Raw genomic sequence first — 22347 nt, 5'->3', positions numbered from 1 at the left:
ACAAAATCATCCTCCTCCGGCCAACCAAACCCCCAAAAAAGATAGGGTCCCTTTCATACATACACATCACCCTGTTATGCCCTTGGTATACAAGGTAATTAACAAACATTGGCCCCTCCTGTCCGAGGCCTACCCTCAAATAACCCCCTTTCAATCTCCTACCCTGATGTGCAAACGTAGACCAAGAAACATCAGGGATTATCTGGTTAGGGCGGATGTGGGTAGCCTCACCAGACAACCGAAACAACAGTTTTTAGGCTCCGCAAGAACAGGCACGTTCCCTTGTCTAGGATGTGCCTGCTGTGCTAATGTAATTAAGTCAAGTGAGATCATACACCCACACACTGGCAAGAGGTTTGACATCAAGGGGTTTCATACATGCAATTCCAATTTTGTAGTCTACTTGATAAAATGCCCTTGCGGCCTCATATATGTAGGCGAAACGACTCAGCATGTGCGCGATAGGATTTCGAGCCATAAATCCACCATCAGACTTAGGAAAACATGGCTCCCACTTCCGGATCACTTTACTAGGACCAACCATTCGGTGTCACAATTACGCTTCCAGGTGATTGAAAAAGTAGAGAAACCTAGACGTGGGGGGGATCATGTAAAATTATTAAAACAAAGGGAGGCCTTTTGGATCTATACACTACAGACCCTTTCACCTAAGGGGCTCAATAGGGAACTGGACTTGGTATTCAGCTAGGTACATACGACATCAGTCTCTCCACATACCATAGTCTACAGGCTCTTCATATTTATGCAATAATTAACCCTTGTTCCTCTTCCTTCCTCTCCATCACGCCTCAGACTTCATGATAGAACTATATACAGAAGCTGGTGGATCGCACTCTTTTCCTCTATCACTGCACTCTCAGGGTAAGTCCTCTTAGTTTTCCAAATTTTTTTCAAAAAATTTTATTTTTTTCACTTTTTTATTTATTTTTCTTCATTTTTTCAGTTTTTCATTGTTCTGATCTTTCTCATCTCATTCATTTAAATTTTTATTATTTTTTATCTTTTATTTTTTATCTTTTATTTTTTTTTTTTTATTTATATTTATTTTTATTTACTTTTTTCATTATTTCTATGTATCCGTCTCATTCCATTCATTTTGTTCATCTTTTATTTTTTATTTTTATTTATTTTTTATTTTTTATTTTTTAATTTTTATTTCTCAGTCATTATTGTCATTATTATTTTCTTTAGTATTAGTCTGGTTTTTTGCTGTCCATCAATTAATAATCTCTATTCCAATGCTAAACCTGACCGCTACAACAAAGTGCTCAACGATAAAATCTTATTCCCTCCTCATTACGGGATATACGGTATTATTATTATCCCCTTTTTTTCGTTTTACTGATATTCTGGGAAATTTTTTCCTTATTTTTTCATTTTTTTCTTTATTATTCTTCTTTATTATTTTTTCTTTATTATTTTTTCCGGCATATTTTTCCAATATAACTACCGAGAGGCTACCCGTCCCTTTAATCCTTAATCTTTTATTTTTATTTTTCCCCTTTTTTCTTCCTTCCCGTCCATCACCTGGTGTTTAGACATTTCCCCTGGGGTGTTCAATTTCAGCTCCTCACAGAGATCACACGGCCTTGCTCCAGGCACATCCCCCCTCTCAGACAGACTACACAGATTCATAGATCCCCACGTGGCCAGACTGCTTGTTTACATAGACTCCTGTGACACAGCACTTCCAGCACTGTGTTGGGAGCGCTGTACTGGGCATGCCCGGAAATGACGTCAGACGCCTTCAGCTTAAAGGGAACCTGTCACCTGAATTTGGCGGGACCAGTTTTGGGTCATATGGGCGGGGTTTTGAGGTGTTTGATTCACCCTTTCCTTACCCGCTGGCTGCATGCTGGCCGCAATATTGGATTGAAGTTCATGCTGTGTCCTCCGTAGTACACGCCAGTGCAAGGCAATATTGCCTTGCGCAGGCGTGTACTCCGGAGGACAGAAAATGAACTTCAATCCAATATTGCGGCCAGCATGCAGCCAGCGGGTAAGGAAAGGGTGAATCAAACACCTCAAAACCCCGCCCATATGACCCAAAACTGGTCCCGCCAAATTCAGGTGACAGGCTCCCTTTAAAACACTGGGGGTTGTCACCATTCTACACTGCATCACCAAGGAGACGGACTCAGTGCTACAGCACCCTTGCAGACTCCGGTAATTACCTGGATTTCTAATGGGAATCACTTAGACTCTTATTAATCTGCAATTCTCTCACCGCAGAGGTATACATGTGGGATACTTATAAGTTTATTTTCTCCTCACAGCCCACTCCGGACTGCCTCTGTACCTTTTCTACCCTCCATTAAAAGGTCAGTGTCACATGTGGTATTAGAGACTCTAGATAGGGGTTAATGTTGCTCCAGGATCCGGCAGATTGCAGACTACTTTGTTTTTGGTTTTTTTTCCCTGCATATTTTTTTTCCCTGCATATGTTTTTCCTGCAGATTTCTTGCATGTATATGGTTTATGCTGAACCTAGGGTCTGTAATATAACGGCCGCGGTCTCCTTTTTTGCTCGTTCCTGTATATTGGACTAGTGACCTCAGGGGTTAATACAATAATAGGAATTAGGCTCTTGGGTGGTTGTATATATATGTATATGTGTTGATATTACTTACAGGGCATACCTAGGCAGCCCTTCTCATACTCCTCTTGCTTCTCCTGATTCTACAATATTTATGTTCATAGGGAGTCCCTACATTACCCCTGGACTTAGGGGTTCTAGTTAATATCGTTTTGTATATATTAGGTTGTAAATATGCATGTATTGTATATATTGGATCCTCGTTTTAGGTGAATATTATTGTGTTAATATATTGTTTACTGTATATTGTTCATGTCACAGATACATGTACAGCATATCTATATCATGTACTTACACTGTATGTTTGTTTTTCAGTGTGGTTTTGACAAAGACCAGCCTTGGTCGAAACGTTAACCGTAACTTAAAGTATCCGTCATTTTCTCTGAACACTAATAAGCATTTGGTGATGCCTGTACTAAAAATAAAAAATACAACTTTCACGTAAAAACCTGCAAGTCTTGAGTGTGCGGCTGTTTTTTCTATAGACATTGTGACTTTGTGTTCAGCCTGCACCTTTTTTTTTCCATGCGGAGTGCACCACATCTCTTGTACTACCTTTTCAGGAGACTGACTGCCGACTCCTCTGAGGGTGTGGATTTCAGGCAGTCATCTACGTAGAAATCCTTTTCCACAAAAGATCTTACATCCGATCCATACTTTGCTTCACCCTCTCTGGCTGAATGTCTAAGGCCATAGATAGCGACAGCAGGGGAAGGGCTGTTCCCGAAGATGTGAACCTTCATACGATATTCCACGATGTCCTTGTATGGGTCATTATTGCGGTACCAAAAGAACCTCAAGTAGTTTCTGTGTTCTTCTTTAACAAGGAAGCAGTGAAACATCTGTTGTATGTCGGCCATAAATGCTACTGCGTCTTTGCGGAAACGAAGAAGTACTCCCAGAAGTCTGTTGTTGAGGTCTGGACAAGACAGGAAGACGTCGTTTAAAGAAACACCTTCGTATCTGGCACTTGAGTCAAATACCACTCTTATCTGACCTGGTTTCTTCGGATGATACACGCCGAAAATAGGTAAGTACCAACATTCCTCGGAATCTTGAAGTACAGGTGCAATTTCCGCGTGGCCACTCTGGAATATTCTCTCCATGAAGGTAAAGAAGTGTTGTTTTGTTTCTGGTGCCTTCTGCAGTTTGCGTGTAAGGGAGACAAATCGACTGTAGACAAGTTCTCTGTTGTTGGGTAAGCGTTGCCTCTGTGGTTTGAATGGTAAAGGTGCGACCCAACTCTTTGATTCATCTCTTACTATCTCTCGCTCCATGATGTCCAAGAACAGTCTGTCCTCTATGGACATTGCTACCTGGTTGTCTTCTCTTTTCCTGTGGAAAACTGTGCACCCTATATGATCTTGCTCACCGTCGCATGCATGGTCTTCACAGGAAGGATCAGCTAACGGACAAGGTGGAGGGGTGTGATGTGGCAATTCTTTAACCAGGAAACTGCTCTCGCATGGCTGGAAGAGAGACGGGCGTCCATTCTCGAGGGTATTGGTGAGCATGCTGTTGACTGATGTCGGCCTGTGTGCTCCACCCAAACAGACATCTCCCACAATGACCCATCCTAGGTCAAGTCTCTGAGCATATGGGGCGTTTTGTGGGCCGTTGATCTGTCCTCTAGCCTTGTGGACCCGTAGTATGTCTCTTCCGAGAAGTAAGACAATAGGAGCTCCTTGGTCGAGCTCTGGTATCAGGTGAGCTATACATCTCAAGTGGGTGTGATGAGCTGCTACCTCTGGTGTAGGTATCTCAGACCTGTTGTCTGGAATCTGGTTGCACTCCAGTATTGATGGCAAGGATAAGCAGGTTTGACCGTCTATAGACTCTACTTTGAATCCAGTTGCTCTCCTCCCCGCCGTCTCGACAGTACCTGCACATGTCTGCAAGGAGTACGGGGAGCCGGGACCAGCAATGTTGAAGGTGTCGAAGAGAAAGGATTTAGCTAGAGACCTGTTGCTCTGATCATCCAAGATTGCATATACCTTGATCGCCTTATCCCGTTGGCTCGCTGGGAATACTCTGACAAGACAGATCTTTGAGCAGGATCTTCCTGCTACGAGTTCCTTGCAGATTTCTGTGCACCGAGAAGTGACCACTGGGGTGTCCACGTCGGGGTCCGTCTGTTTTTCGGCAGACTCTTCTACTCGTGACGATACCCCTGAGGGTGGTCCAGGATGTAAGGCCGTGTTGTGCTCCACACTACTACATTCTGTGCATTTCACACTGGTTTCACAGTTCTTGGCGAAGTGTGAGGTTGTCGCGCAGCATCTGAAGCATATCTTGTTTTCCTTTAGGAAACTCTTACGGTCTTCTAGAGACTTCTCCCTGAAGGCTCTACATTTTAGGAGAGGATGAGGTTTCTTGTGTAGGGGGCAGTGTTTGCTGAGATCCTGCGGTTTGTCCTCTTCTGGAGAAGACTTACTTGCCCTGTAAGGAAAACCTGTGGAGGTAACATTAGTTTTGTGGACTGCCACTGGTGTTTTACTGGGTTTTACACCAGAGGCAGCGGTACATGACATAGTGAAATCGAAACTAGGGTCATTTCTAACTTTAGCCTGCTGAGCAACAAAGTCTACAAACACCCTGAAAGGAGGAAATGGTACCTTATGAGCCTGTTTGTAACGGGACCCGTGACTGACCCACTTTTCTTGTAAGTTGTAAGGGAGCTTTTGGACAATCGGGTTGACACTAGTGTTGAGCGATACCGTCCGATACTTGAAAGTATCGGTATCGGAAAGTATCGGCCGATACCGGCAAAGTATCGGATCCAATCCGATACCGATACCCGATACCAATACAAGTCAATGGGACTCAGGTATCGGACGGTATCCCTGATGGTTCCCAGGGTCTGAAGGAGAGGAAACTCTCCTTCAGGCCCTGGGAACCATATTAATGTGTAAAAGAAAGAATTAAAATAAAAAATATTGCTATACTCACCTGTCCGACGCAGCCGGGACCTCAGCGAGGGAACCGGCAGCGTTGTTTGTTTAAAATTCGCGCTTTTACTTGGTTACGTGAGGTCCCGGCTTGTGATTGGTCAGGGCGGCCATGTTGCCGGGACGCGGACCAATCACAGCAAGCCGTGACGAAATTACGTCACGGCTTGCTGTGATTGGTCCGCGTCCCGGCAACATGGCCGCCATTAACCAATCACAAGCCGTGACGTCACGGGAGGCTGGACATGCGCGTATTTTGAAAAGCGCGCGTGTCCAGCCTCCAGTGACGTCCCGGCTTATGATTGGTCACGGCGCCATGTTGCCGGGACGCGGACCAATCACAGCAAGCCGTGACGAAATTACGTCACGGCTTGCTGTGATTGGTCCGCGTCCCGGCAACATGGCCGCCATTAACCAATCACAAGCCGTGACGTCACGGGAGGCTGGACACGCGCGCTTTTCAAAATACGCGCATGTCCAGCCTCCCGTGACGTCCCGGCTTGTGATTGGTTAATGGCGGCCATGTTGCCGGGACGTCACTGGAGGCTGGACACGCGCGCTTTTCAAAATACGCGCATGTCCAGCCTCCCGTGACGTCCCGGCTTGTGATTGGTTAATGGCGGCCATGTTGCCGGGACGTCACTGGAGGCTGGACACGCGCGCTTTTCAAAATACGCGCATGTCCAGCCTCCCGTGACGTCCCGGCTTGTGATTGGTTAATGGCGGCCATGTTGCCGGGACGTCACTGGAGGCTGGACACGCGCGCTTTTCAAAATACGCGCATGTCCAGCCTCCCGTGACGTCACGGCTTGTGATTGGTTAATGGCGGCCATGTTGCCGGGACGCGGACCAATCACAGCAAGCCGTGACGTAATTTCGTCACGGCTTGCTGTGATTGGTCCGCGTCCCGGCAACATGGCCGCCCTGACCAATCACAAGCCGGGACTTCACGTAACCAAGTAAAAGCGCGAAATTTAAACAAACAACGCTGCCGGTTCCCTCGCTGAGGTCCCGGCTGCGTCGGACAGGTGAGTATAGCGATATTTTTTATTTTAATTCTCTTTTTTACACATTATTACATTAATGTTGTTGCGATACCCGATACCCGATACCCGATACCACAAAAGTATCGGATCTCGGTATCGGAAATTCCGATACAGCAAGTATCGGCCGATACCCGATACTTGCAGTATCGGAATGCTCAACACTAGTTGACACCTCTGGCAGTGTCCAGAAATGCCAACCCTGGTAGATCACCTTCTGCCTGAGCAGCATGTACCTCCATTAACAAGTCGCTCAGTTCCCTGAGCTTTTGATAACCCTTATTTGCTATCTTGGGGAAATCATCAATTCTTTTATACAAAGCATTTTCTATAGCTTCTATTGACCCATAACATTCTTCGAGTCTCTCCCACACCATACGAAGTCCTGTGTGTGGGTACTTTATGTTAATGTTCCTGATTCTTTTGGCGTGTTCAGCTGACTCGCTCCCAAGCCACTTAACCAGAAGATCTAACTCTTCACTACTGGAAAGATGCAAGTCTCTGATGGCATTCTGAAAAGAGGCTCGCCATGCTCTGTAGCTTTCAGCTCGATCAGTGAACTTTACAAGTCCCTTGGTCACCAGCTCCCGGTGGGTAAAGAACCTTGCAAAGTTCATAGTGGCTGAGTCTGTGCCGACGTGAGCTGGTGTGCTGTTGTTATGCGGTGTTTGAGGTGCATCCTCATACCTGGTAGGAGCTTCTGGCATAGGAAAGTCTGTATAAACCCGTTCAGTGGCGAAGGGTGTCCCTGTCAGTCTGGGTGGAGGCTGTACCTTCTGTTCCGTAGGACGGTAGTGGTGATCAATGTCGTTTCGCAGTATACTTTCCTGCTTCCAGTACGGTGTTTGGAGGAAGGATCTCTGGTAATCTGTATAGGCTGGTTGGTGTAACGGATCAGAGTTGTCTTCCACTTTGGAATGTTGGCGGACATATTCTGTGACGCGTTGAGCAGGGTCCTGATGATCAAGGTCTGGTCCGCGTATGTCGCTGCCTCGCTCGGATTCATGAAACTCCACGGCTTCTAAAAACTCAGCTTTGGCTATTGCGGCTGCTGCTTCTTTTTCAGCGGAAAGCCTTTCTAAGGTCGCTTGCAGGCGGGCTCTTTCTGCTTCTTGTTCTGCTCGCAGGCGGGCTCTTTCTGCTTCTTGGCGGGCTCTTTCTGCTTCTTGGTCTGCTTGTCTTAACTTTAACTGCATCTCTTGTGCAGCGAAGGAGGATCTCACTTTCGCCGCCTCAGCTTCTGCTCGGGCGAGGGTGGCAGACCTTTTCGAGGAAGACTTGCTAGAGCGGCTTGTTTGGGACCTCGTCCTGAGTGAAGATGTTTGACTTGCAGACATTTTATGTCCGTTTGCAGGCTGTAGGACGTCTCGGAGCGGGTAGGGGTGACTTCAGCGTGGACTGAGACGTGTGGTGCTTGGTGGGCTGCACTCTCGGTACTTGTGACTGTATGGCGGCCGCTGTGGTATCTGCAGGCAGTGCGGTGTGGTACAAGCGACTGCGTAGGTGGTATTTGCTATCGCTGGCGCCTAGCTCCCATTTTACTGTTCTGTCTTCATACACGTTGATACGGTGTGTGATCCGACATACGGCATAAACCACTTCTGTCTCCCAAATAAGCGGACTGTTCTCTGTAGTCTAACTTGTTTATTGGTAAACATGAGCGCGGTAAAACTAGAAGAATACAAATGATATGTATAAGTATTGGGCTAAACGATAACACAACTGCAACCAACAGGGAAACACACAGTATGGTGCAACCGCTACATAACCACATACAGCAGATTTCTGGTAACCACATTTCCTGTGTACTGGCTGCTATACAGTAATCACATTCTATAGAACAATATATTACCAGAACAAGGATCGCAATCTTACCGGATAAACTAACCAGGGTGGCAGGTAAATGAAGTAGTTCCAACACAGCTGAATAACACGAGTGAACAGGAAATACAAGAGAAAAGGCTGGGGAATTCCCCAATCCCATGATGCTTTGCTGAAACCCACAATGCAACACTCTATTATTCATGGAAAACACAGGTTATAAATTTATCCACCACTGGGTGGTGCTATAACACAACAAAACCAGAACTATAATAATAGTTAACCTTTTAATGCTTGAAACGAACCCCTGTCCTTCATTAGGAAGGGCAGAACAATGATAGCTCCTACAGCCCTCCAATATACGATATGATGTTCATGACAGTTCCCTATATACAGTATGAGGCTCTCACAGCTCCCTTAAGACAGAAGGGTGACCTCCACAGCCCCTCTATATATACTATGATGTCCGATTATATCTCTCACTATACAGTTTGGGGCAACCACATCTCCCTATATATAGTATGAAGGCCCCACATCTCCCTATACACAGTATGATGTCCTCACAGCCTCCTATATACAGTATGATGTCCCCCATATCTCTTTATGCACAATATAGTGCCTCTCACAGCTCCCTATACACAGGAAGATGGCCCACTATACATTTTTTGAGGATGTCAGTGTTCCCTATTTACAATCTTGAAACACCACAGCTCCTTATACACAGTATGATGACCTCTAAAGCCACTTATATAAAGTACTAGATGGTGGCCCGATTCTAACGCATCGGGTATTCTAGAATATGTATGTATGTATGTATGTATATAGCAGCCACATAGTATATAGCACAGGCCATGTAGTATATAGGAGGCATGTAGTATATAGCAGACAAATAGTACGTGGCCTCTGCTATATGCTATGTGGCTGCTATATACATACATACATATTCTAGAATACCCGATGCATTAATACAGGCCACGCAGTACATAACATAGCCCACGTACTATATAGCACAGCCAACGCAGTATATAGCAGCCACGCAGTATATAACACAGGCGACGTAGTATATAACACAGGTCACGCAGTATATAACACAGGGCACGTAGTATATAGCACAGCCCACGCAGTATATAACACAGCCCATGCAGTATATAATACTGCCCATGTAGTATATAGCACAGCCCATGCAGTATATAACGCAGCCCATGCAGTATATAACACTGCCCATGTAGTATATAGCACAGCCCCGCAGTATATCACACAGCCTACGTAGTATATAACACTGCCCATGTAGTATATAGCACAGCCCCCGCAGTATATAACACTGCTCACGCAGTATATAACACTGCTCACGCAGTATATAACACTGCCCATGTAGTAGATAGCACAGCCCCTGCAGTATATCACACAGCCCACGTAGTATATAACACTGCCTATGTAGTATATAGCACAGCCCCCGCAGTATATCACACAGCCCATGCAGTATATCACACTGCCCATGTAGTATATAGCACAGCCCCCGCAGTATATCACACAGCCCATGCAGTATATCACACTGCCCATGTAGTATATAGCATAGCCCACGCAGTATATCACACTGCCCATGTAGTATATAACAGCCCCAACAGTATATAACACAGCCCACGCAGTATTTAGCAGTGTGGGCACCATATCCCTGTTAAAAAAATAATTAAAATAAAAAATAGTTCTATACTCACCCACCGGGATCCACCGAAGCTCCGCCGAGCCGCACGCGGCTGCCGCCATCTTCCGTTCCCAGGATGCATTGCGAAATTACCCAGAAGACTTAGTGGTCTCGCGAGACCGCTAAGTCTTCTGGGTAATTTCGCAATGCACCTCTGGGAACGGAAGATGGCGGCAGCCGCGTGCGGCTCGGCGGATGACGAAGAGTGAGAATAGCATGTTTTTTGTTTTTTTTATTATAGTGCTTTGGAACAAAGCACTATACTGTTATTCCATTGTGGATAACTTCTTCTTATTCTTATTATTATAGTGCTTTGGAACAAAGCACTATACTGTTATTCCATCGTGGATAACTTCTTATTCTTATTATAGTGCTTTGGAACAAAGCACTATACTGTTATTCCACCGTGGTAAACTTCTTATTCTTATTATTATTATTCAGTCCGCACGTAATGCGGCCCGAAACGCTAAACTCACAGACTCCAGTGAGGTGTCATTTCGAAGCCAGCGTTCCTGAGAGGTGTGCTAAGTATTTTTCGTGTCGATCGGATTTGTAGTTTTGGCGCAATTTGCGTTTGAAAAAAGTGTCTCAATGCGTTTCAATAGGGAAATTTTCCAATACGTTTATAATGGGCCTGATTTCTGAGGCAATTTCTAAAAATAACTGCCACCTGGCTGATTAGCTCATTGATATGCGCAGTGAGACCCAGTTACTATGCCAACGCCTATAAACTCTACATCAGCCCACCAGGTCACAAGTTTTGTCAGATAATGTCCGCTCTTAAAGTGACAGTAGAGCACAATTCCAAAACACTATCTGTAGTCTTATAATTATTGCCCCGCTCACCAAATCGGACCCAGCCCACCAAATCGGACCAGAGTGCCCCCTCTTGCCAAATCGGACCCAGAGTGGCGCCGCCCGCCAAATCGGACCCAGAGTGGCGCCGCCCGCCAAATCGGACCCAGAGTGGCGCCGCCCGCCAAATCGGACCCAGAGTGGCGCCGCCCGCCAAGTCGGACCTAGAGTGGCGCCGCCCGCCAAATCGGACCCAGAGTGGCGCCGCCCGCCAAATCGGACCCAGAGTGACCCGGCCCACCAAATCGGACCCAGAGTGACCCGGCCCGCCAAATCGGACCCAGAGTGACCCGGCCCACCAAATCGGACCCAGAGTGACCCGGCCCACCAAATCGGACCCAGAGTGACCCGGGCCACCAAATCGGACCCAGAGTGACCCGGGCCACCAAATCGGACCCAGAGTGACCCGGGACACCAAAATCGGACCCAGAGTGACCCGGCCCACCAAATCGGACCCAGAGTGACCCGGCCCACCAAATCGGACCCAGAGTGACCCGGGCCACCAAATCGGACCCAGAGTGACCCGGGCCACCAAATCGGACCCAGAGTGACCCGGGCCACGAAATCGGACCCAGAGTGACCCGGGCCACGAAATCGGACCCAGAGTGACCCGGGCCACCAAATCGGACCCAGAGTGACCCGGGCCACCAAATCGGACCCAGAGTGACCCGGGCCACCAAATCGGACCCAGAGTGACCCGGGCCACCAAATCGGACCCAGAGTGACCCGGGCCACCAAATCGGACCCAGAGTGACCCGGGCCACCAAATCGGACCCAGAGTGACCCGTGCCACCAAATCGGACCCAGAATGACCCGGCCCACCAAATCGGACCCAGAGTGACCCGGCCCACCAAATCGGACCCAGAGTGACCCGGCCCACCAAATCGGACCCAGAGTGGCCTCAACCCTGAGGGGCTACAACTACCAAACCAGCGCCTGAGGGGCACCCAAGTGTGAAAGTCTTGCAGGGGCAGCCCGGGCACCATTCCAAAGCACTATCTGTAGTTCCTTCAGGAAATACCCATCTAGTTCTTATTATTATTATTCAGTCCGCACGTAATGCGGCCCGAACCGCTTCACTCACAGACTCCAGTGAGGTGTCATTTCGAAGCCAGCGTCCCCAAGAGGTGTGCTACGTATTTTTCGTGTCGATCGGATTGGTAGTTTTGGCGCAATTTGCGTTTGAAAATGTTTTTTCCCCTCATTGTAATGCATTTCAATAGGGAAATTTTCCCATAGGTTATAATGGCCGGGTTTCTGAGGCAATTTGAAATGTACCTGCCACTTGCCACCTGGCTGATTAGCTCATTGATATGCGCAGTCAGGCCCAGTTACTATGCCAACGCCTGCGAACTGTACATGACCACACCAGCACAGTTTTGCCAGATAATATCAGCTCTTAAAGTGATAGCACAGCACAATTTCAAAGCACTATCTGTAGTCTTATTATAGTGCTTTGGAACAAAGCACTATACTGTTATTCCACCGTGGTAAACTTCTTATTCTTATTATTATTATTCAGTCCGCACGTAATGCGGCCCGAACCGCTCAACTCTCAGACTCCAGTGAGGTGTCATTTCGAAGCCAGCGTTCCTGAGAGGTGTGCTAAGTATTTTTCGTGTCGATCGGATTTGTAGTTTTGGCGCAATTTGCGTTTGAAAAAAGTGTCTCAATGCGTTTCAATAGGGAAATTTTCCAATACGTTTAAAATGGGCCTGATTTCTGAGGCAATTTCTAAAAATAACTGCCACCTGGCTGATTAGCTCATTGATATGCGCAGTCAGATCCAGTTACTATGCCAACGCCTACGAGCCCACTAGAAAACAGGTTTTGTCAGTCAGATAATATCAGCTCCTCTCTGTTATCAGCCATTCCCCTGTCCTGCTGTCAGTCTATTTCTCTCTGTTATCAGCCATTCCCCGTACTGCTGTCAGTCTATTTCTCTCTGTTATCAGCCATTCCCGTCCTGCTGTCAGTCTATTCTCTCTGTTATCAGCCATTCCCCGTCCTGCTGCCAGTCTATTTCTCTCTGTTATCAGCCATTCCCTTATCCTGCTGTCAGTCAGAGTGACCCGTCCCACCAAATTGGACCCAGAGTGACCCGTCCCACCAAATTGGACCCAGAGTGACCCGTCCCACCAAATTGGACCCAGAGTGACCCGGGCCACCAAATACGACCCAGAGTGACCCGGCCCACCAAATCGGACCCAGAGTGACCCGGCCCACCAAATCGGACCCAGAGTGACCCGGCCCACCAAATCGGACCCAGAGTGACCCGGCCCACCAAATTGGACCCAGAGTGACCCGGCCCACCAAATCGGACCCAGAGTGACCCGGCCCACCAAATCGGACCCAGAGTGACCCGGCCCACCAAATCGGACCCAGAGTGACCCGGGCCACCAAATCGGACCCAGAGTGACCCGGGCCACCAAATCGGACCCAGAGTGACCCCGGGCCACCAAATCGGACCCAGAGTGACCCCGGGCCACCAAATCGGACCCAGAGTGACCCGGGCCACCAAATCGGACCCGGAGTGACCCGGGCCACCAAATCGGACCCAGAGTGACCCGGGCCACCAAATCGCACCCAGAGTGACCCGGGCCACCAAATCGGACCCAGAGTGACCCGGGCCACCAAATCGGACCCAGAGTGACCCGGGCCACCAAATCGGACCCAGAGTGACCCGGGCCACCAAATCGGACCCAGAGTGACCCGGGCCACCAAATCGGACCCGGAGTGGCGCCGCCCGCCAAATCGGACCCAGAGTGGCGCCGCCCGCCAAATCGGACAAGGAGTGGCGCCGCCCGCCAAATCGGACAAGGAGTGGCGCCGCCCGACAAATCGGACCCGGAGTGGCGCCGCCCGCCAAATCGGACCCGGAGTGGCGCCGCCCGCCAAATCAGACCCGGAGTGGCGCCGCCCGCCAAACCGCACCCGGAGTGGCGCCGCCCGCCAAACCGGACCAGGAGTGGCGCCGCCCGCCAAACCGGACCCGGAGTGGCCCCGCCCGCCAAATCGGACCCAGGGTGGCGCCACCCACCAAATCGGACCCAGGGTGGCGCCGCCCGCCAAATCGGACCCAGGGTGGCGCCGCCCGCCAATTCGGACTCAGGGTGGCGCCGCCCGCCAAATCGGACCCAGGGTGGCGCCGCCCGCCAAATCGGACCCAGGGTGGCGCCGCCCGCCAAATCACACTCAGAGTGGCGCCGTCCACCAAATCGGACCCAGGGTGGCGCCGCCCACCAAATCGGACCCAGGGTGGCGCCGCCCGCCAAATCGGACCCAGGGTGGCGCCGCCCGCCAAATCGGACCCAGGGTGCCGCCGCCCGCCAAATCGGACCCAGGGTGGCGCCCCCCGCCAAATCGGACCCAGGGTGGCGCCGCCCGCCAAATCGGACCCAGAGTGGCGCCGCCCACCAAATCGGACCCAGAGTGGCGCCGCCCGCCAAATCGGACCCAGAGTGGCGCCGCCCGCCAAATCGGACCCAGAGTGGCGTCGCCCGCCAAATCGGACCCAGAGTAGCGCCGCCCGCCAAATCGGACCCACAGTGGCGCCGCCCGCCAAATCGGACCCAGAGTGACCCGGCCCACCAAATCGGACCCAGAGTGACCCGGCCCACCAAATCGGACCCAGAGTGACCCCGCCCACCAAATCGGACCCAGAGTGGCCCCGCCCACCAAATCCTCAACTACCAAACCAGCGTCTGAGGGGCACCCAAGTGTGAAAGTCTTGTAGGGGCAGCCCGGGCACCATTCCAAAGCACTATCTGTAGTTCCTTCAGGAAATACCCATCTAGTTATAATTATTGCCCCGCTCACCAAATCGGACCCAGAGTGGCGCCGCCCGCCAAATCGGACCCAGAGTGGCGCCGCCTGCCAAATCGGACCCAGAGTGGCGCCGCCCGCCAAATCGGACCCAGAGTGGCGCCGCCCGCCAAATCGGACCCAGAGTGGCGCCGCCAGCCAAATCGGACCCAGAGTGGCGCCGCCCGCCAAATCAGACCCAGAGTGGCGCCGCCCGCCAAATCGGACCCAGAGTGACCCCGCCCGCCAAATCGGACCCAGAGTGACCCCGCCCGCCAAATCGGACCCAGAGTGACCCCGCCCACCAAATCGGACCCAGAGTGGCCTCAACCCTGAGGGGCTACAACTACCAAACCAGCGCCTGAGGGGCACCCAAGTGTGAAAGTCTTGCAGAGGCAGCCTGGGCACCATTCCAAAGCACTATCTGTAGTTCCTTCAGGAAATACCCATCTAGTTATAGTGCTTTGGAACAAAGCACTATACTGTTATTCCACCGTGGTAAACTTCTTATTCTTATTATTATTATTCAGTCCGCACGTAATGCGGCCCGAAACGCTAAACTCACAGACTCCAGTGAGGTGTCATTTCGAAGCCAGCGTTCCTGAGAGGTGTGCTAAGTATTTTTCGTGTCGATCGGATTTGTAGTTTTGGCGCAATTTGCGTTTGAAAAAAGTGTCTCAATGCATTTCAATAGGGAAATTTTCCAATACGTTTATAATGGGCCTGATTTCTGAGGCAATTTCTAAAAATAACTGCCACCTGGCTGATTACCTCATTGATATGCGCAGTGAGACCCAGTTACTATGCCAACGCCTATAAACTCTACCAGCCCACCAGGTCACAAGTTTTGTCAGATAATATCAGCTCTTAAAGTGACAGTACAGCACAATTACAAAGCACTATCTGTAGTCTTATCATTATTGCCCCGCTCACCAAATCGGACCCAGCCCACCAAATCGGACGAGAGTGCCCCCGCTTGCCAAATCGGACCCAGAGTGCCCCCGCCCGCCAAATCGGACCCAGAGTGGCGCCGCCCGTCAAGTCGGACCCAGAGTGGCGCCGCCCGCCAAATCGGACCCAGAGTTGCGCCGCCCGCCAAATCGGACCCAGAGTGGCGCCACCCGCCAAATCGGACCCAGAGTGGTGCCGCCCGCCAAATCGGACCCAGAGTGGCGCCGCCCGCCAAATCGGACCCAGAGTGGCGCCGCCCGCCAAATCGGACCCAGAGTGGCGCCGCCCGCCAAATCGGACCCAGAGTGGCGCCGCCCGCCAAATCGGACCCAGAGTGGCGCCGCCCGCCAAATCGGACCCAGAGTGGCGCCGCCCGCCAAATCGGACCCAGAGTTGCGCCGCCCGCCAAATCGGACCCAGAGTGGCGCCGCCCGCCAATTCGGACCCAGAGTGGCGCCACCCGCCAAATCGGACCCAGAGTGGCGCCGCCCGCCAAATCGGACCCAGAGTGGCTACAACTACCAAAACAGCGCCTGAGGGGCACCCAAGTGTGAAAGTCTTGCTGGGGCAACCCGGGCACCATTCCAAAGCACTATCTGTAGTTCCTTCAGGAAATACCCATCTAGTTATTTTTAACATTACATTTTTTTACTATTGATGCCGCATAGGCATCATCAATAGTAAAAAGTTGGGGACAAACAGGGTTAATAGCAGCGATAACGGAGAACGTTACCCGTGGCATAACGTGGTCTGTTACCGCTGCCATTAACCCTGTGTGAGCGCTCAATGGAGGGGACTCAGGAGTATGGAGCGGACGCTGGGCACTGACTGCGGGGAGTAAGGAGCGGCCATTTTGCCACCGGACTGTGCCCGTCGCTGATTGGTCGTGGCCGTTTTGCCGCGACCAATCAGCGACTTGGATTTCCATGACAGACAGAGGCCACGACCAATGAATATCCGTGACAGACAGACAGAAAGACAGACAGACAGATGGAAGTGACCCTTAGACAATTATATAGTAGATGATGTCAATGTCAGTTCCCTATATACAGTATGGAGTACCCACAGCTCCCCATATTTCCTTTTACACAGTCTAATGGCCCCCAATGCTCTATATTGTCATTGTCATATCCATGTCTGAATACACTGCTGTAACCCCTGCCCTGTTTATTAGGTGTAGCGCACTAACACTACGATTATTCCTGGACAGCAGCAGTGTCTGGGTGTTTAGTTGTTAGCTTGCCGAGACTGGTTGCCCCTTTGCTATTCATTTGTGTTTTGCCTCAGTTAGTTGGTAGATAGTTAGGTTTCCGCTGGAAGCCATGGGCGGGACACCCTCTTTATAAACCCCATTAGATAGTCTCTAGCAGATTATCCCAGATTATCCCATTAGTCCCCAGCAGATAGTCTCCAATTATTAGTTTGCTTAGCTAGTACTAGGCTCTCTGACTTACATCCTGTATACTGATTTGTATTTCCTGTGTTCTGACTCTGGCTTAAATTTTGACTACCTCCTTGTCTCCTGATTTTGTCCTTGATGTGCCTTCTCGGCTTGGCGACACTTTCTGCCTCTGGTGCTCTCTTACAAGAGGCAGCCCTTCTGTGGAAGCAATCCACTGGACACTGTTGTAAGACCACATCCCTGTACAGGAGCTAAAGGCTGAATGTCTGGGTTTCTTTGGAATCTGTCAGATGAAGTGGCTTGTGCCAAGCCTATCTGAGATAGTCCTTTGGAGCCTGTGGTCTCTGACAGACATAACACCTATACATTGTAAGATGGCCTGCTATACACCTTTTGAGGCTATCACAGTTCCCTATATACAGTCTTTGTTGACCACAGCTGTTTATACTTAATACGATGACCCACAAATTCCCCAACATAAAGTATGTCCATGTCAGTGCCTATATACAGTATGGGGTACCCACAGCTATCTATGTATGGTCTCCACAATAAAAAAAAGTTATGGCTGGAAGAAAGCGATGAGAGGAATAAAAAGGCAAAAAATGGAAAAGCACTATGTTGGAAGGGGATAATATTGGAAGTCCCAAGGACACTGTTTAAACGTCATGGGGAACCTTGCAATTTAGTAAACTTGTCCTAATGGAAACCCCTAATGTTTTTTTTACTTTTACTAGGAATCCGAATGATAGCTGTTGGGGTAGGAGCAGCAGATATGGATGAGCTACGGTCTATTATGATGAACCGTAACTTGGAGGACATATTTTTTGTCAGTTCCTTTGATGACTTTCCAACAATTGTACAGGAGCTGATAGAAACAATATGCTCTGAGAGTGAAAATCCAATAAAAATGCAGCATGCAGAGGTAAAATTATTTGTTAAGATATTGTCATCATTATTGATTTTATTGTTTTTGACATTGCTTTATACATTGTTTGGACTTGTATTGAACAATTAGCTGGTTACATACTTACTTTTACTATGTAGGGTAAAGCCAAACATTACATTTGTGACATGATAGCGTACATTTGACTGTGTTCAGCTTTTGCATACGCATGGCTATCGAGCATGGCTTAGACAGAGCATTATTTGATTGCTTGACCCAAATTGAATAAGGTCCATATAATTAATATGGAACACCTGTGCCAATAATGACATTGCTAAGCAACATGCAGTTAATAAATGACCTATATATTCTTATTTTCTTATGCAAAAACTGCATGCACTGAACTGCATGCATGCTTTTGAACTAATTATCTGCATCAAAACCACTTCACAGCTGCGCTTTTTGGCATTAGCTGATCAGGTTGTTCAGATTATTAATAATTGATTGATTAATAATGGCTACAATATCAACGATCCCTTAGCATAACGCTACACGGTGCAGTTTTGATGAGTCCAAAATTACGAACAGTTTTTGCATTAAAAAATCATGGTTTAGACAAAGGCTGGGTAATCAATTTTCCCAAGGGGGCCAAACAAGAGACTCTGATTGTTGTGGAGGGCCAAACCAACATGCTTATCTTAATTTTTCTCACCAATATTATTATTATATTATATATTAATTTGTGTTGCTTAAAGAATGCAAAATAATGCATGTTGACTAGCTAATACTGTTACTGCAGGTTACAATAGGACTTCTTGTAACCTGTATTCTGCTTTTAACAGCTAATCATCCCATATAATTTAGTGCTTTAATTATGTTAGTGTAAAAAGCAGTAAATCATACTTATTATCATCATGTTATCCAGTATCTATGAGCGGTATTGATGTACAGTACTTTTATTGACAACTGCCAACACAGGATGATGTGTCCCCGCAGCCTCCCCCACACAGTATGATGCCCCCACATGCGATATGATGCTCCCATTGCTCTACAAGCATTACAATGCTCCCACAGCTTCCCATATTGCATCATAATCCTACTTCGCTCCACACAGAGCATAAACGCGTCCAACTAACACTATTATATCCCCATACCCCCAAACACAAAATGATGCCCCCAAAGCTTCGAAAGACACACAGTGATGGCCCTCACAGCCTACTGGTAGATGTTATGATGGCCTCACAGCTCCTCACGCAGTATGATAGCCCCCACAACACCCCCCACACAGTATGATGCTCCCTGTGTCTCTAGAGTATGATGCCCCACATGCTCCCTAAGCAGTATGAGGATTTCCACAACAGCACCTATACAGACCCCCACAGCCCTCAACACATAGTATGATGCCCTCACAGTCCCCCAGGCAGTATGATATCCCCACTTCCTCCAAACGCAGTTTGATACCCCCACAGCACACCCACACACAGTATAATGGCTCTCTACTTCCCCTCCATATAGTGTGAGCCAGTATTCTGCACAGAATGGCCTGCCTCACTAATAAGTAAAAAGGATCATTTCTGGGCAATTTTTTAAGTTTTCTAAAAACATGAAAAGACTGTCAGTGCAATGGGCTCTTGGTTACTACTTTGTTACCAACCGTATCTATGTATAATGTCACTTTGACATTATTAAGACTTTGTTTGTGTTAAAGAGCTTAAAAGAGGTTGGATGCAGTTCTAGGAGACCCCAGAGAGTTACAAACATCTTTTCAAGGCAATTAGAGGCTTTGTTAGTATTGCATTTTGCAGTAAATACAATTTTGGGGGCAAAATTGCTGAACTTGGTGAATTTGAATTTCAAAAGATTCAATCATCTCTACAATAAAATATTACAATATATTCTCATACTGTATACTGTATTAGCCACATTATCACAATGATCAGATTCATTACTTCACAATGAGAACATAATAGTACAACTTAACTTTGTTACTTTTCTAACTCTTCAAGTTTAAGACTATTATATAAAAATGACAGCATGCTGCTAAATAGATGCTACTTTGCAGTGTAATGAGTGGGATCGCAAGTTGACGTAACTGCTACAAGCAAATCGCAAAAAGTCAAAATAATTTAGACTTTTTAGACTTGCTAGTTGTGTTTCCAGCATCTTGCATAAACACATTCACTACCATTACATTGCGATGTAGGAGCTATGTAGGACCTACATATCGCTGTCAATGCACGTGTGTCAAAGCCAAAGACCTCTTGTAGTCCCAGCTTAACTATGGAAATTATTGCCTGAAATCATGTCAGAATATACATTATGTGTCTTATATTAAATAAAATGTTCTTATTCTATTGCTGATTTATATCATTATCTCAAAACACCTGCAACTGTTTGTTTTTTAGTCAATAAAGACAGAGTCAGAAAATGAAGAGAAACCTCCCAAGCAGCCAGAAGGACCGTGCACATCAACATGTACTAAAGTAATTGTTATTCACCACTTTTGCCACCCACATTTTCAGTAAATTCACATTGGGTTTGTTAGACCTTTTTAGCTATATTACTGCTTGGTGCTATCATGGTAACTGCAATACTTATGTGATTAAGCCCTTCACAACATTTGACATATCTATATGTCATGGTCAGAGAGGAGTTCCTAACTGATGATGTATAGGTATGCCATGACGATCGTGTGCGACACAGAAACTTTACCCAAGCAATTGCTTCCGGAAGCTCAGCTTACATGATAGCCGAGATCTGGCTGTCATGGCCAGGGGTGGTTCCCGCACTGCCCCTAGATGTTTAGTCCCCTAAATACCATGATCGATATTGATCCCAATATTTAGGAAGCTAAATCTCTCATGTGATTACCCTTCCTAGACATCATCACAAGGGCCCAATCGTCATCATGGCAACCCGACGTCATCATGAAGACCCCCAAGTCTGCCAGATACTGCAAGCCAGTTAAACCTTGCTTCTGTCAGTGTAAGGGCTCGTTTACGTTAGCCTATAATATGGAGGAGTGCAATGTGAGAAAACATCACATTACACTCTGACCAATCTTATTTAATGATTCAGTGCTAATCTGCGAGTTTTTTCTCAACTTGGATCGGACTGAGAAAAAAAATCACAGCATGCTTCGATTGTCTGTGAGAATCGGATCACACTCGCCAATGCAAGTCAATGCGTGCAAGAAAAAAAAGCGCACAGCACACAGAACATGTGTGTGCCATTCGATTTTATACACACATCTCAAAGGAAACCCGGCATTTCATCAGCCAAGTACAGTAAATTCACAGCCCAAACTGTGAGAATAGAATAGATAGAATAGATAGAAAGATGTCAGTGAGATATATACCGTATTTTTTGGATTATAAGACACACTTTTTTCCCTCAAATTTGGAGGGAAAATGGGGGGGTGTTTTATAATGTGGATATACAGGTCCTTCTCAAAAAATTAGCATATAGTGTTAAATTTCATTATTTACCATAATGTAATGATTACAATTAAACTTTCATATATTATAGATTCATTATCCACCAACTGAAATTTGTCAGGTCTTTTATTGTTTTAATACTGATGATTTTGGCATACAACTCCTGATAACCCAAAAAACCTGTCTCAATAAATTAGCATATTTCACCCGACCAATCAAATAAAAGTGTTTTTTAATACCAAACAAAAAAAACATCAAATAATAATGTTCAGTTATGCACTCAATACTTGGTCGGGAATCCTTTGGCAGAAATGACTGCTTCAATGCGGCGTGGCATGGAGGCAATCAGCCTGTGACACTGCTGAGATGTTATGGAGGCCCAGGATGCTTCAATAGCGACCTTAAGCTCATCCAGAGTGTTGGGTCTTGCGTCTCTCAACTTTCTCTTCACAATATCCCACAGATTCTCTATGGGGTTCAGGTCAGGAGAGTTGGCAGGCCAATTGAGCACAGTAATACCATGGTCAGTAAACCATTTACCAGTGGTTTTGGCACTGTGAGCAGGTGCCAGGTCGTGCTGAAAAATGAAATCTTCATCTCCATAAAGCATTTCAGCCGATGGAAGCATGAAGTGCTCCAAAATCTCCTGATAGCTAGCTGCATTGACCCTGCCCTTGATGAAACACAGTGGACCAACACCAGCAGCTGACATGGCACCCCACACCATCACTGACTGTGGGTACTTGACACTGGACTTCAGGCATTTTGGCATTTCCTTCTCCCCAGTCTTCCTCCAGACTCTGGCACCTTGATTTCCGAATGACATGCAAAATTTGCTTTCATCAGAAAAAAGTACTTGGGACCACTTAGCAACAGTCCAGTGC

The 22347-nt window shown here is 47.6% G+C and overlaps 1 protein-coding gene across 1 annotated transcript in view; it reads left to right on the top strand.

Annotated features, from left to right (window-relative positions):
- LOC143774986 (uncharacterized) overlaps positions 1–22347 on the top strand; it is an 862433-nt gene that overhangs the window by 249940 nt on the left and 590146 nt on the right. The window contains exons 25-26 of the mRNA XM_077262800.1: positions 17878–18065; positions 20432–20509. Of these exons, the coding sequence (XP_077118915.1) occupies positions 17878–18065; positions 20432–20509 (266 nt within the window). The remainder of the gene's footprint in view (positions 1–17877; positions 18066–20431; positions 20510–22347) is intronic.

The sequence above is a fragment of the Ranitomeya variabilis genome, chromosome 5, assembly GCF_051348905.1.
Source record: "Ranitomeya variabilis isolate aRanVar5 chromosome 5, aRanVar5.hap1, whole genome shotgun sequence".
Classification (NCBI taxonomy): Eukaryota; Metazoa; Chordata; class Amphibia; order Anura; family Dendrobatidae; genus Ranitomeya; species Ranitomeya variabilis.
This window is presented reverse-complemented; position numbering and strand designations above follow the sequence as displayed.